The 15,508-nt window shown below is 44.9% G+C and overlaps 1 protein-coding gene across 4 annotated transcripts in view; it reads right to left on the reverse strand.

The window, feature by feature from the left end:
• The window catches only part of mcf2l2 (MCF.2 cell line derived transforming sequence-like 2), a 145,824-nt gene extending 141,156 nt beyond the window's left edge, over positions 1-4,668 (reverse strand). For 2 of the 4 annotated variants that reach the window (XM_061737346.1, XM_061737343.1), the window contains exon 1: positions 4,250-4,666. In XM_061737346.1, the coding sequence (XP_061593330.1) occupies positions 4,250-4,328 (79 nt within the window). In that variant the 5' untranslated portion in view covers positions 4,329-4,666. Of the gene's footprint in view, positions 1-4,249 lie in introns of all 4 variants that reach the window. The other 2 variants (XM_061737347.1, XM_061737348.1) reach the window with 2 other exon arrangements.
• Between the last annotated feature and the right edge of the window lie 10,840 nt (positions 4,669-15,508).

The raw sequence follows: 15,508 nt of genomic DNA on the forward strand, positions 1-15,508 counted from the left end.
TGCTGGGGCGGTTTGCGGCCGAGTGCGACGCGGCAGGGATGAGAATCAGCACCTCTAAGACCGAGGCCATGGTTCTCCACCGGGAAAGGGTGGCGTGCCTTCTCCGGGTGGGTGGAGAAGTCCTGCCTCAGGTGGAAGAGTTCAAGTATCTCGGGGTCTTGTTCACGAGTGAGGGAATGATGGAGCGTTAGATTGACAGACGGATCGGTGCAGCGTCCGCAGTTATGCGGTCGATGTACCAGACCGTCGTGGTGAAGAAGGAGCTGAGTCGAAAGGCGAAGCTCTCTATTTACCGGTCAATCTACGCACCTACCCTCACCTATGGTCATGAACTTTGGGTAGTGACCGAAAGGACAAGATCGCGGATACAAGCGGCCGAGATGAGTTTCCTCCGCAGGGTGGCTGGACGCTTCCTTAGAGATGAGTTTCCTCCCTTAGAGATGAGTTTCCTCCCTTAAAGATGAGTTTCCTCCGCAGGGTGGCTGGACGCTCCCTTAGAGATAGGGTGAGGAGTCGAGCCGCTACTCCTTCACATTGAGAGGAGTCAGCTGAGGTGGCTTGGGCATCTGTATGGGAGGTGTTCCAGGTATGTCCCACCGGGAGGAGACCCCGGGGAAGACCCAGGACACGCTGGAGAGACTATGTCTCTCGGCTGGCCTGGGAACGCCTCGGACTCCCCTCGGAGGAGCTGGAGGAAGTGTCTGGGGTGAGGGAAGTCTGGGCATCCCTGCTGAGGCTGCTGCCCCCGCGACCCGGGAATGGATAAGCGGTAGACGATGGATGGATGGATGGATGGATTCTTTGGGAGACGATGTGTAAAATTCCCACAGATAATGATAAGGATCATCATGTGACGTCTCACTGGCTCTGCGTCTGCAACGTCTCTCTCTTCCCTGGTCATGTAAAGATGCACCGGGCTCGGGCCGCCGTTGCTGTGGAGCTGGTGCCCGTTGCTATGCTGGTGTGTGAGTAAATAGTTATTATTCCACTTGCCATTACTATTGTGATACTGGAAGTTACTGCATTGGGTGTGGCATGCTGGCTCTTGGGCGCCTCCTCCTTAATGCTGGTGTGGTGATGTCATCAACGGATCTGACTGACGTCAGTATTGGGACGGATGACTGAGGTAAGTCCTTTTCAGCAGTCGGTATGTGGGAGTATTTTTAAGTTCATAAAAGTTCATTCTTTAAATATTTCCATTTCCCTGTAGTATGTGTGCGACCCGACTGAGTTAGCCGTGCCTGGCCAGCGTTTGTACAGAGAATAAACGGCCAGTGAAGGTGAAATCAGACCAATCTCATACCATTCTTAAAACACAACGCAGGGTACTATCAGGGAGAGAGAACTGAGCCTACCAGTACCAAGTCGTCTCGTCGAGTATTTTAAATGTGTGGGTGAAATGTGGGGAGTGACAACAATATCCAGCTGCTGCAGCAGTACGTGTCATCAGGATTATTCCCTAATAATTGGACCTAAACAGTGAAGCTGAAACTCACGTCATCTGAACAGTCCAAGTTCCAGTTAGTGATCTGCAGAATGAACAAGTTCACGTTCAAGTTCTTTATTTGCAAATATGTTGCCTTCAGTTCAACGTTCTCACAGAAATGAATGTGTTCAATGAACGCGTTCATTTGAACTCGTTCATGCACAACACTGACTGTAGTTTTTCCAAACTCTGCAGGAGTTAAGCACAGAAAGCGTGTTGGCGGTAGCCATGCTTCAGCCCAGTGCTAGTCCACCTCAGACAACGCCGTCCCAGTTCGACCCTCATGGGAGTTCTAGTTCTTTGCTGCGGGCATTTCTCCATGTAGGCACCACAGGGGCAAGGCCCTGACCGTGAATGTGCTGCACTAGAGCATGCTATTTAATAATCTAGCACAGGTAACATCCTGGGCTCGTCAAGGCCTGGGCCGAACAGCAACTGTTTCATGAATCACACCTGAGCTCTGTCATAGGAGGAGTTCTGCACTGGGGTTTCCACCTGTTTCTGTGACAGAGCCCTGTCCCGCTGCATGACGGGATGCTCCCACAGTCTGGGAATCTCACTGATGTTTCTGTTGTTCTCTGACATGATCACAACTTTAACATAAAAATAGTTGTGTTCTTCTCATAGCTAAAGCTATCTGCCTAGAGATGTCCTCTATTGGTGCTTTTTAGTACCTACTCAGCCCGACTTTAGTACCTACTCAGCCCGACATTAGAACCTACTCAGCCCGACTTTAGTACCTACTCAGCCCGACTTTAGTACCTACTCAGCCCGACTTTAGTACCTACTCAGCCCGACTTTAGTACCTACTCAGCCTCGCCAAGCCTCGGTTTTGCCCTTTTCCACTAGGGTTCTAACGTGCAGAGTAGATACTTTTCTGTAACTATTCTGCCGAGGTTCTAAGCTGCTGAGTCGGCTGTATCTGACATCATCACACTACAGGCCACCGATTGGTCGGGGGGTTGGAGTCAGACGTCTGAGTCAGGAGGAGGAAATCAGAGAAAGAGACTTTGACGGATTCTTCATTTTATTCCAGCAGCAACGGCAGCAGAAGTCTGTTTCATGATCCAACTCTGAGGTGCAGATGTTCATAAACCTGGTGCTGAGGAGAGAATTAAAAAGATCTAGATGGGTGATAAGGAACGACCAGATCTACCAGGAGCTCTGTCTCTTCATAGCTGCTCACGGCTCCAGCTCACTTTTCAGCAGCGCCGACACAAACTAAATTTAAAAAAAAGCGTTGCCGCTTGAAGCTTCTTTCACTCTCATTTTTTTAACTTGATATGGAACACAAGTCACAGATCCAGCAGCACATCTATCATCTCCTCCAGGTTCTACATCTTTAGTGTTGTTGTCTTCTTCGTTTAGATACACAATCAAATACGTCACAGCAGCTTCACTCCAACCTCCTACTTCTGATCTGGGTATTGAAAAGAAACGAGGGCGAGGGGAGTCCGGCTGAGTAGGTACTAGTGGAAAAGCACCATAAGATTCTGTTCACATTTATTCACTTTTAAACATCAATTCATATCACTTTTCATGGAGGGAATGAATGATGTAATAATTGCTCGGGGGTTCATGTTCTGGGTCTCTGGAAAGCGTCTAGAGACAACTTCTGTTGTATTAGACGCTATACAAATAAAATTGAATTGAATTGAATTGAGAGCAGCCCTGTGATGGACTGGTGACCTGTCCAGGGTGAACCTGCCTCTCGCCTGAAAATGGCTGGGATCGGCTCCAGCAGAACCCCGTGACCCTGCTCTCCAGCAGACCCCCGTGACCCTGCAAAGGATAAAGCGGTTATAGACGATGGATGGATGAATTGAGGGCCATCACAGTCACCCCCATCCACAGTGACAACTGATTTAAACTACATAAATGCACAGCCTATTCCTACAGAAACGTCAGTGTTGTTAGTCCCACGACTCAGGAGCTTTAGAGAGCCTACTACTGGAAAGGTAAGAATACGTCAGGTTCAATTATGACACTTAAGCAGATGTATTAACGCCCATGTATTAAGGGAGAGCAGGGAGAGCAGGGAGAGCAGGGATGGAGGCTGGGACTGTCTACTACGGCATGCTCATTAACCTACTTCCCCGTCAGCCAGGACTTCCCCAGATGCAGGGCATGTACAAAATGAACAGATGCAGAGAAGTGATGCTGATATGGTACATTAAGATAAAACAAAAGCGTTCTCACACACACGCGCACACACACACACACGCGCACACACACACACACACACACACACACACACACACACACACACACACACACACACACACACACACACACACAATATAGTGGTCTATAACACTTTCCCAATTGTATTCTTAAGAAAATATATACTTATCAATTATAGATTAATTGCGTTTGTGGGTATATTGATGCGTATCAGACTCGTGCTACACACCCTGATCCATCTATCATATCCTTGAATACTTTAATAAGGTTACAGTAAAAAAAACATCAAATTCCATTATCCGTCTTTTTCCAGGTTCTGACCCTGTTCTTCTTTGTGCTATTCTCCTCATCCATGTGCATTCCCCCTTCCCTGGTCCTGATGAGACGATGCCCTGCATCCACTTCCTCTCCCATCACACATCCTTTACTACAACCGGGCCGCTGCCTGAAGAGCAGCTCCTCCATTTTTATTTTCAAGGATACACATTTTCAACCCTTTCCCGGTTCCAAGCAGACCACGTGATGGTGGGAGTCACAGAGAAACAGAGAATGAAAAGATGAAGAAGCACAGCGACTTACCAACATGTGTGATGACACAGTGCACCCGCTGCAGCAGCTCCTGGACCGACATCTCGTCCTCCTCCAGCCAGCACAGCATCTCAGGGTGTGGAGCATCCGCTCTCTCTGCCTCCGCCGCCACGCTGCCTCCTCCCCCTCTGCTCCAATTCTCTTCTGCAAGGTTTTTTCTCCTCTTCTTTGTTTACTGATTCTTGTAGATTGTGTTATGTTATCTTCATCGCCCCAGTCCTTTTCGCATCTGCTCTTCTAAATCCCAACAACCAAACAAGCCTGTGGATGATGTCAGGGATGCCACTCCCAGCCACCTGATCAGACGCTTGTCTTGGACTGAAATAAACGCTGACGGAAGTCAGTCAGGGTATAAGACAGATATCTAATCAGTTCATGAATAAGCAGTGAGCCAGTGTGAGAGAACAAAGACTAAACCTGCTACTGTCTGTCCCCAGCAGTAGTGAGGGGAGCGGAGCCGCCTCCCCCCCAGGGAGGACTGAGCTGCTGCTGCTGCTGGAACACACAGGCCAGGCCACAACAGAGCAGAATCAATCAGATGGTGGTACACCTTCCCCCGGGGAGGGGGGGGGCAGCAGCTGAGGCCTGGTGGGTTCAAATCCTGGTGCCTGGACTCATTTGAACCCACCAGCGGCTCATGGATCGTGTGGACTGATTCTTACACTATAACATTAACAGTACAGGGTTTTTCTTAAACTCACGCCCTTAAAAATAAATAAGTTAGTTTTGAATAATGAAAACTCAAAGGCTCAGACATGTTCTGCTGGATAAAGGGAGTATTCCAGCCTGATCCGGTTCCACGTTTTGCCGAGTGTAGGTCATGTCTGGCAGGCTGGTCCGTATTCTCCTGGGACATGAGGGTAGGCCGTAGGCTGGTGCCGTCTCCTCTTCCACTCTCCTCCTCACACTCCTCTTCCACTCACCCTCCTCACACTCCTCTTCCACTCACCCTCCTCACCCTCCTCTTCCACTCTCCCTCCTCACCCTCCTCTTCCACTCTCCCTCCTCTTCCACTCTCCTCCTCTTCCCCTCTCCCTCCTCACCCTCCTCTTCCACTCTCCTCCTCTTCCCCTCTCTCTCCTCACCCTCCTCTTCCACTCTCCCTCCTCTTCCACTCTCCTCCTCTTCCACTCTCCCTCCTCACCCTCCTCTTCCAGTCTCCCTCCTCTTCCACTCTCCTCCTCTTCCCCTCTCCCTCCTCACCCTCCTCTTCCACTCACCCTCCTCTTCCACTCTCCTCCTCTTCCCCTCTCCCTCCTCACCCTCCTCTTCCACTCACCCTCCTCTTCCACTCACCCTCCTCTTCCACTCTCCTCCTCTTCCACTCACCCTCCTCTTCCACTCTCCTCCTCTTCCACTCTCCCTCCTCACCCTCCTCTTCCACTCACCCTCCTCACCCTCCTCTTCCACTCTCCTCCTCTTCCACTCACCCTCCTCTTCCACTCTCCTCCTCTTCCACTCACCCTCCTCTTCCACTCTCCTCCTCTTCCACTCACCCTCCTCACCCTCCTCTTCCACTCACCCTCCTCACCCTCCTCTTCCACTCTCCTCCTCTTCCACTCACCCTCCTCTTCCACTCTCCTCCTCTTCCACTCTCCCTCCTCACCCTCCTCTCCCTCCTCACCCTCCTCTTCCACTCTCCTCCTCTTCCACTCTCCCTCCTCTTCCACTCACCCTCCTCTTCCACTCTCCTCCTCTTCCACTCTCCTCCTCTTCCCCTCTCCCTCCTCACCCTCCTCTTCCACTCACCCTCCTCTTCCACTCACCCTCCTCACCCTCCTCTTCCACTCTCCTCCTCTTCCCCTCTCCCTCCTCACCCTCCTCTTCCCCTCTCCCTCCTCACCCTCCTCTTCCACTCACCCTCCTCTTCCACTCTCCCTCCTCACCCTCCTCTCCCTCCTCACCCTCCTCTTCCACTCACCCTCCTCTTCCACTCTCCCTCCTCACCCTCCTCTCCCTCCTCACCCTCCTCTTCCACTCTCCTCCTCTTCCCCTCTCCCTCCTCACCCTCCTCTTCCACTCACCCTCCTCTTCCACTCTCCCTCCTCACCCTCCTCTTCCACTCTCCCTCCTCACCCTCCTCACCCTCCTCTTCCACTCTCTCTCCTCTCCCTCCTCTTCCACTCACCCTCCTCTTCCACTCTCCCTCCTCACCCTCCTCTTCCACTCTCCCTCCTCACCCTCCTCACCCTCCTCTCCCTCCTCTTCCACTCTCCCTCCTCACCCTCCTCACCCTCCTCTCCCTCCTCACCCTCCTCACCCTCCTCTTCCACTCTCCCTCCTCTCCCTCCTCACCCTCCTCACCCTCCAGGCTGACCAGCCTGCATTAATATTCCCCCTCCATCACCAGGCAGAGCAGCACGGCTGTATCACATGTCTGCATGTCATTTCTCCATCTGTGTGAGAGCTGAGTGTTCATGTCCATGACACCACTCAGTCAACTCCTTTCAAAAATAACTTCCAAATTTTGTAATATTATCAATTTACAGCAACCAAATGAGAGACAAGAGAATCGGGGATAGCCCTGCGTGTCAGGGTCCTCCCACCTCACCTCCGGTCACCTGTGAATGTTCTGCTGTGGCAGCAACAGCCTTTGATTAGGTGTGGGGACTTTGATGACAAAATCTACGCGGGTTTTAACTCGTAAAAGCTAGACTCCATACATCCTTGTTGCCAGCAGAAGGCGCTATGACTGTTTCAATAGTGTTTTCTGGTTCCCTTCTGTCATCAATTATGGGATTTGGGGAAGCTATGACCATGAGGACTGAAGTTATGGCAGCTTTAAATGACAAAGCTAATCCTCCCTCTTTATTCATTCACATAACAGTGAGAACAGACCAGCTGTGAACTTCCCCTGACCTGATGAACTGAGCAACGAGAAAATGTTCACATCATCCCGTCTCTGAGAGGACCAGCAGAACTTCCACAGGGGTTGAAAGGTCACCACACATGAAGCAGGTGTGGAGATGGAGGGGAAGCACAGGTGAGGGGAATGAGTAGATTGTCTGGCTGATGAGGGTGGCATGATCTGGAATGACAGGACAGGAGAGTGAGTGATCATGGAAAAAACATATCCCCAACTGAGAAACTATGACACTACACAGATATTTTAGCAGCAAACTATTCCTTGTAACATAGAAAACATTTTTACACAGTTGAACATTATCCATACCAATTTTCCTCACCTGTAAGGGGAAATAGAAAGAAAATTAAGCGAGAGAGAGATAGTGGACACGGTTACATGATGTTTTTTAATTCAGAATTAATTATTCCGAATTAAACTATTTTCCTTCGAGTTTACATGGAAATAGTAATTCCGAATTGAGGTTTACATGGAAAACACGTTTGATCGGCTTTATCCGATTCCGCTTAAGGTCTGGGGGTTGGGAAGGTTCTGATTGGATAGGGGGACGGACGTCTTTACGTATTATGTAAAGACGTCTACCGGAAAAAAAACAACCGTAGCCGCTTAGCTGCTACAACTTTGAAAAGCTCACAATTTTGATGTTCCCTTTTTCCATCTGTTCTTTTAATTATTTCTATTTATTAAATAAATGGTCTCTGCTCTTGACCAGCGTTTACTGCTGCTGCATCTTGAAACTTTGTTTGGAAAACCAGCCCAGCGTGGAATATAAGCGTCATGGAGACAGACGGGCGAGGGAACGAGCAGAAAGAAAGACCGGAATTAATTTAAAGAGGAATGAGTGTACCCCTCCTTGAACCGCCACCTTACTGTGGTGGAGGGGTTTGTGTGCCCGAGTGATCCTAGCAGCTATGTTGTCGGGGGCATTATGCCCCTGGTAGGGTCTCCAATGGCAAACAGGTCCTGGGTGACGGGCCAGACTAAGAGCGGTTCATATGCTAATCATAGTGAAGAAAAGACCAAGGACCGTTACGTCGCCTGGATCGGCGTCACCGGGGCCCCTCCCTGGAGCCAGGCCTGGGGTCGGGGCTCGTAGGCAAGCGCCTGGTGGCCGGGTCTTTGCCCGTGGGACCCGGCCGGGATCAGCCCGAAACGGCAACGTTGGTCCGCCTTCCTGTAGGCCCACCACCCGCAGGAAGGACCGTGAGAGGCCGGTGCAATGTGGGCTGGGTAGCAGTCGTGGCGGGGTGCCTCGACGACCCAATCCCCGGACCAAAACCCTCATAGTGGGGACATGGAATGTCACCTCGCTGGGGGGGAAGGAGCCGGAGCTTGTGCGTGAGGTTGAGAGATACCGGCTAGAGATAGTCAGGCTCACCTCCACACATAGCTTGAGCTCTGGAACCAGCTCCTTGAAAGGGGCTGGACCCTCCACTACTCTGGAGTTGCCCAGGGTGAGAGGCGGCGGGCTGGTGTGGGCTTGTTAATAGCCCCCCAGCTCAGTCGCCATGTGTTGGAGTTCACACCGGTGAACGAGAGGGTCGCTTCCCTGCGCCTTCGGGTCGGGAAAAGGTCTCTCACTGTTGTTTGTGCCTACGGGCCGAACAGCAGTGCAGAGTACCCGGCCTTCTTGGAGTCCCTGGGAGGAGTACTGGATAGTGCTCCAACTGGGGACTCCATTGTTCTACTGGGGGACTTCAACGCTCACGTGGGCAATGACAGTGATACCTGGAGAGGCGTGATTGGGAGGAACGGCCTCCCCGATCTGAACCCGGAGGAAGTTGGACAGACCGGGCAGACACAAACGGGTACACGTCAACGCGTACCCTACGGTGTAGGCACGGCGTCGTTTTCACGCAGAACCATAACTCAGCTTTAAACCGGCGGTTCTGCAGCTTCTGTTTCTCAGGCGGCCGCTTCGACATGTTTGTTTTGTTCACGAGGGCAGCAGAGGCGGGAGGGGGCAGAGAAGTGCACGGTGTCCCCAGCTTATAGTGACCCCTCTTGGAGCATTTTCTCCAAAGAAAAGTTCATTTAGTCCAGGAAAAAAACAAACTTTTACGCAAATTTTTAAGCCTTTCGAGAGTTTTCAAAACCAGCGCTTTGTTAACGCTACCGCTACTCTTCAACGCCATGTTCATTGTTTGATAGTTTCACACCATGTGCATGTGTTAATTAAAATACATGAATGCTGGGATTAAAGCTCACCATGCAAAACTGCAATAATGAAAACACATTATCTTAAGACATACAAATCGATTTTTAGTAATTAATATGAGAATTGATATATAGAATTGGAAAATTGTTTTTTTTTTCAAAACAGGCTTAGAGGTAGAAACATAGATGTGTCAGTTAATGTTAAAAAGTTTGTTATACTAAATTGAGTTAGTTAGCTTATATACAGGAATTACCGTACATGGTATGAGAGAGGAAGAATAATACAGAAGGAAGGAGAAAAAAGACTCAAAGAGAAGAAAAAAGGAGGGGCAAAACCAAAATGATAATCATATTTCGTAAAATAATTAATAGAAATCTCTACTTTGGTGCTTGTCTGATTTCCAAACATATTAGTCTTTGTGTGTGAATGGATCAATGGCGGACAATAGCTTAAAACACTTTGTAAAACACTTTATGAAGTTCAGTCCATTTTAGTGTATTAGTTTACTGGTAAATATGTCTATGGCCGAACCGCTCAGGCGTTTCTCTGTCTATGGTTCGTCCCGTCACTAGTATCCGGTGTATCCTATGGAGGGTTTGCTGTTTTTCCATTTATTTTTATGTATATGATATTTTCCCATAATGAGAATTATGTTCACCATCTTGGAACCTTCTTTGACAGACCACCATATAAATCATGACCTGAAACTTGCTTAACAAAGAGTTATTGATCCCAATATTTAACCAGCGATAAACATCTTGCCAAAAAAGCTTTGTGACCGAACAAGAAAAGAATAAGTGTTCAATTGTTTCGTGTTCTGTTTTTCAAAATACACAAGGATCTACATCAAAATTGAACCTTCTCCTTAAGGTTTCAGCAGCAGGATAAATATTGTTTATTATTTTAAACTGAATTTTTTTTGCTTTGGGTGAAATTGGCCATTTAAGGTAGCTGCTGTTTGTCTTTGTTAACATTACTTCATTTTCTGTTATCTTTATTTTTGTTGATTTTTTTATATCATTGAATAGCTTTTCTTTAAACACACTTCCAAGTATTTTGTTATTACACTTTCTTTCACCAAATTTCAATTCACCGACTTTTAAATCAGGCAGTTTGACAGACACATTTGAGTATGTAAGAATATTTTTTATCATGTAATTCAAGGGAAGTGGAATAGCTCTACAGATTTGATTAAATTCTCTATAAGAGCAATTTAAACTAAACTTTTCTACAAATGTATTAAATTGCAATAAATTGCCATTTACATCCAACAAGTCAGTAACATATAGGACTTTTTTATCATACCATTCTTGTTTAAATAAGGTCTTCCTGTTAATAGTGATGGTTCTATTATTCCACAAGGTGGAGCTGTGCGGTGTGAAATTGTGGGAGAACATCATTTTCCAGTAGAGCAGTATTTGTTTATGGTGGAGGATCAAAGATGGCGGACTGAGCGGTCGCACCTTTAGCAGGCTCGTCTTAAAAATATTTTGTTGTCCTTAAATCGTTAATTTTTCAGTGCAACAACTTTTCTTTTAGTGAGATAAGCCACTTAATTGAGTAGTCGATCTACTTTGGGTCTGTTTTGGGGCTCTTGTAGAAGTCTATTTATTTGTAAAGTGTGCACCTGCAAGTATGACTGACCACGGCTACAGCCTGCAAGTCCTGCGGGATGAAGTTTGTGACGAAAGCGATATTGAAGAGATGGTGAGGGATTCAAGCCCTAAAAGCAGTAAAATCAACCTGAGCCACACTCCAATTAAGGGTCCAAATCCAAAAAAACAACGTGGTAATGGTAAAAAAATTGATGAACCGATTGACAGCGCTGCCATCCTGCACGCAATCCAAGCTTTAACCTGCAAGGTGGATGGTCAAACCGCGCTCCTAAAGAACATTGAAAAGAAGATTGAGATGAACGCAGCGGCTATAAATGAGAATAAGCAGAATATTGCCGTGCTGCAGAAGCAAGTTGATGATCTACAGAAGGTAAATAAAACCCTCAGAAATGCATGTGATGAGCATGCTCGCTATAAAAGAAGGTGGAACCTGAGACTCACCGGGCTGACTGAAAAAGAGGGAGAAAATACGAGAGAAACCGTCATAGGGATCCTGACGAGGGTGGTGCCGCTGTCAGTGGATCGACTTCGGGACTCTGTCGACACCGTTCATCGCCTGGGAAAAAGAAATGATCCGGCAACATCAAACAACACTCCCAGGGCAATCATCATCCAGTTTGGCATGAGAAATATTCGGGATGAAGTGTGGAAAAAGTCTCGTGATGCAAGAGTCTGCAGTGAGATGCATATCCGCTTCAAAGAAGACTTCTCCAGTGAGGACCGGGTGGCTCGAGCTAAACTCTGGCCGTTGGTGCAAGAAGCCCGGAAAAAAGGAAAAAGAGCATTTCTGAAGGAGGGATACGCTCTGATTGACAACAGGCGGGTTGACCCTGATTGAACACGGACATTATGATGGTCCGTCTTTATCTGCTTAAAGCTGAAAGATATGCTGTAAGTGAGCTTTAAATCAAACGTTCAGTTTGTTGTTTTTTGTTGTTTTTCTACATGCCGTTGCAGGGATTTGTTGCACAGTTTGTTGCACAATGTTGAAATGTTTACAAGGACAATCTTAATTCAGTCCTGCCCATCAGGTTACTGGCACATTTCTAAAGACTTCCTTAGTTTGGCAAATGTTATCTTTTCTTTCTTTGAACTCCAGGGGGTTAAAGAACAGTGTTAAACGTAAGGCGACTTTTCTTTTTTGTAAAGAGCAAAAGACACATCTTGTTTTTTTGCAGGAAACTCATTCTGCAGAGACTGACGTTAAATTTTGGAAACAACAGTGGGGGGACTCTGTTTTTTTCAGTCATGGGACGTCACATTCAGCTGGTGTGATGATTCTGCTAAATAGATTTTCTGGGATAGTAATTGACCATATGAGTGACACAAAAGGACATTGGTTAATGGTTGTGATAGAACTCAACGATGTCTCGTATATTTTGATAAATGTTTATGGTTATAATCAAAAAACATTGAACAAAAGTTCCTTTTCCTCTTTGAAAAGGCTGATTGAGAGATGGAAAGTTTCATATTCTACTGAGAAAATTGTAATTGGGGGCGATTTCAACTTGGCACCTGATCTTTGTTTAGATCGTATTCCACCTAAAAGGCAAAGTCATAATTATGATGAAACCATAGCTGAATTTACATCGCAGCTAAATCTAGTTGATTACTGGAGAGTAAAGCACCCGTATACCTCACAATTTACATGGTTCAACTCAGCTTCAAACGGTCAGTGTTCAAGATTAGATTACTGGTTAATCTCCGACAACCTCATCAGTGACGTCTCTAATTGTGAAATTTCTGCATCACCTCTGACTGATCATTGTATGGTTACCTTGTGTTTACAATATCAAAGGATTGAGTCGAGAGCCATCTCCGTGTGGAAGTTTAATAACAGTTTACTGGAAAATACTGAGTTTTGTAAGGAAGTGAAAAAAATGGTTAGAGAGATCTCTGATTTGGATTTATCACCTTTAAGCAAGTGGGAGTGGTTTAAGTTTAAAATCAAAGAGTCTGCTGTTAGATTAAGTAAACACCTCAACCAAATTAAAAAGCAGAGACAACATCGTATTATTAGTTAAATCAATAAATTAGGAAATAATGACAACTTAACTGTAGAAGAGCATCTCCAACTAAACAAGCTTCAAGCTGAATTGGATAACTTATATTTAGAAAGAGCAAAAGGGGCGTATATTCGCTCAAGAGCCCGCTGGATTGAAGAGGGTGAAAAAAATTCCTCCTACTTCTTCAGCCTGGAAAAACAAAGACAGACTAAAAAAAGGATTCAAAAATTAACTATCAATGATGTTCATATAGAGAGTCAAGAAACAATAAATGAAGAAATAAAAGCCTTTTATGAAAATTTATACACATCAAGATTTTCAGAGGAGAGCAAGTCTTTATTTTTTGGAATGATCCAGACACATGGAAAGAAGTTGGATGATGATTTTATGCAATTATGGAAGAGGATCTAAAAATTGAAGAATTGGATAATGCGATCAAACAGATGTCAAAGGGAAAATCACCTGGTTTGGATGGGTTAACTGTTGAGTTCTATACTTTTTTTTGGACTGATATTAGAATGATGTTGTTTAATGCCCTGACAGAATGTATTGCAAATGGTCATTTATCCCCTACAATGAAACGGGGACTCATTACCCTATTGCCAAAGCCCAACAAAAATAAACTCTCACTTGAAAATTGGATGCCAATTACACTTTTGTGTAATGATTATAAGATGTTAGCTCATGTATACTCAAGCCGCCTGGATTGTGGCATAACTAAACTTGTTGATGAATGCCAGTCGGCTTTCATAAAAGGCAGAAATATACATAATCACACGAGGTTGATACTTGATATGTTGGATTATAGTAATTATATTGATTCTGAAAACTTAGTGCTCTTTCTAGATTTTCACAAGGCTTTTGATAGCATGGAACATCCCTTTCTTTTGGAAGCTTTAAGCTTTCTGGGCTTTGGTAAAAACTTTTGTAATATTGTTCAAATGTTTTATACGGATATAAGCAGTTGCGTTTCTCTTAATCCTGGTATGACGCCTAGGTTTATGGTATCGCGAGGTATTCGACAAGGCTGTCCTATATCCCCAAAGCTTTTCATTTTGGCAACTCAATTACTAACTACCCTAGTTCAACAATCCCCAGAAATAGAAGGTATTACCATTCTAAACAAAGAGTTTAAATTGAGTCAATTTGCGGACGACACATCAATTTTCTTAAAAAACAAATCAATGGTGGGAAGAATATTAAACAAGATGTCTTTTTTCTCTAATGCTTCAGGTCTGTCTCTAAATATCAAAAAATGTGAAATACTCCCTATTCATGAATGTCCTGACTCCATTATAGAACAAATTAATGTTGTATCTGAGGTGAAATACTTAGGAATAACCATATCAAAAGATCTTATTAGACGTGAAGATGTAAATGTATCCAGCCGTATTACTGATGTGAAGAAATCCCTCAGCCGTTGGCTAACAAGAGACCTTACAATATTTGGCAGAATTATTCTGTCTAAGGCAGAGGGAATCTCTAAATTGATATATCCATGCCACTCCTTGTATGTTTCTTCCAAAAATATAAAAAAAGCAAACTCTGTAATTTTCCAATTTTTGTGGAGGAATAAAACCCATTACCTTAGAAGGTCACAACTTGTTAAAGATTATGAAAGAGGTGGTGTGAAAGCGCTGGACTTTGAGGCAATGGTTGGTACATTTAGGATTAACTGGATCAAGGCTTGTCTGTCTCAGCCTGACTCTCTATGGTTTCATATCCCCAGGTCCTTGTTTAGTAAAATAGGTGGATTAGAGTTTCTCCTAAAATGTGATTTTGAAGTGGGCAAGATTTCTGTTCAATTGTCAAATTTCCACAAGCAGATTCTCAATTTCTGGAAAATGCTGTTCAATCATAATTTTTCACCCCATAGATCAACTCTATGGAACAATAGAGTAATACTATCTAATAGAAGATCTTTGTTTAAACAAAGCTGGTTTGAGAAAGGGATATTTTTTGTCACTGATCTACTAGATGATATTGGGAATGTCATTGATTTTGCTTCCTTCTTGACCAAATATGGTTTAAATTGTCATGCAGAATTTATGAAGGTTTGTAAAGCCATTCCCCTGCCACTTATTCATTTGATTAAAAGTGCTCTAATGTATGGAGATATTGGGACAGCCCTTCCCGTGTTAGTTATTGAGGATTATGGGTTATTGGATAAGAAATGTAACAACAAGTTTATAAGTGCTGTCTTTAAGTCGAGATCATTTAACGACTATCACAGAGGTTTATATTCTGACACTTCACAGTCTTTAAGTGTGTCTACATTAGAAAAATCCCACTCAAACTATATTAAATGGCCCATTCCCCCCAAAGTCAAGGAAACTCATTTTAAATTGATTAAACTTATTAAATTGGCTATCTTTAAAAATTAATGACATTCCAAATTTAGAAATCGTTAACATTATTTTTTATATAGATACTATTGACAAATCACTGTCCTTCTTAGTAAATGTCATTCTTTTACTGGCTAAATACCACATACACTGTTGTAAGTGGAGAAAAATGAAGCCCTCTTTCCATTTTTTTATAAATTATTTCAAAAGTTTTTTTCTTTCTTTAAAAAATATTAAGTCAAATAACTCTGCAAAAAAATTA

Source organism: Cololabis saira, chromosome 13 (genome assembly GCF_033807715.1).
Source record: "Cololabis saira isolate AMF1-May2022 chromosome 13, fColSai1.1, whole genome shotgun sequence".
In the NCBI taxonomy this organism is placed as follows: Eukaryota; Metazoa; Chordata; class Actinopteri; order Beloniformes; family Belonidae; genus Cololabis; species Cololabis saira.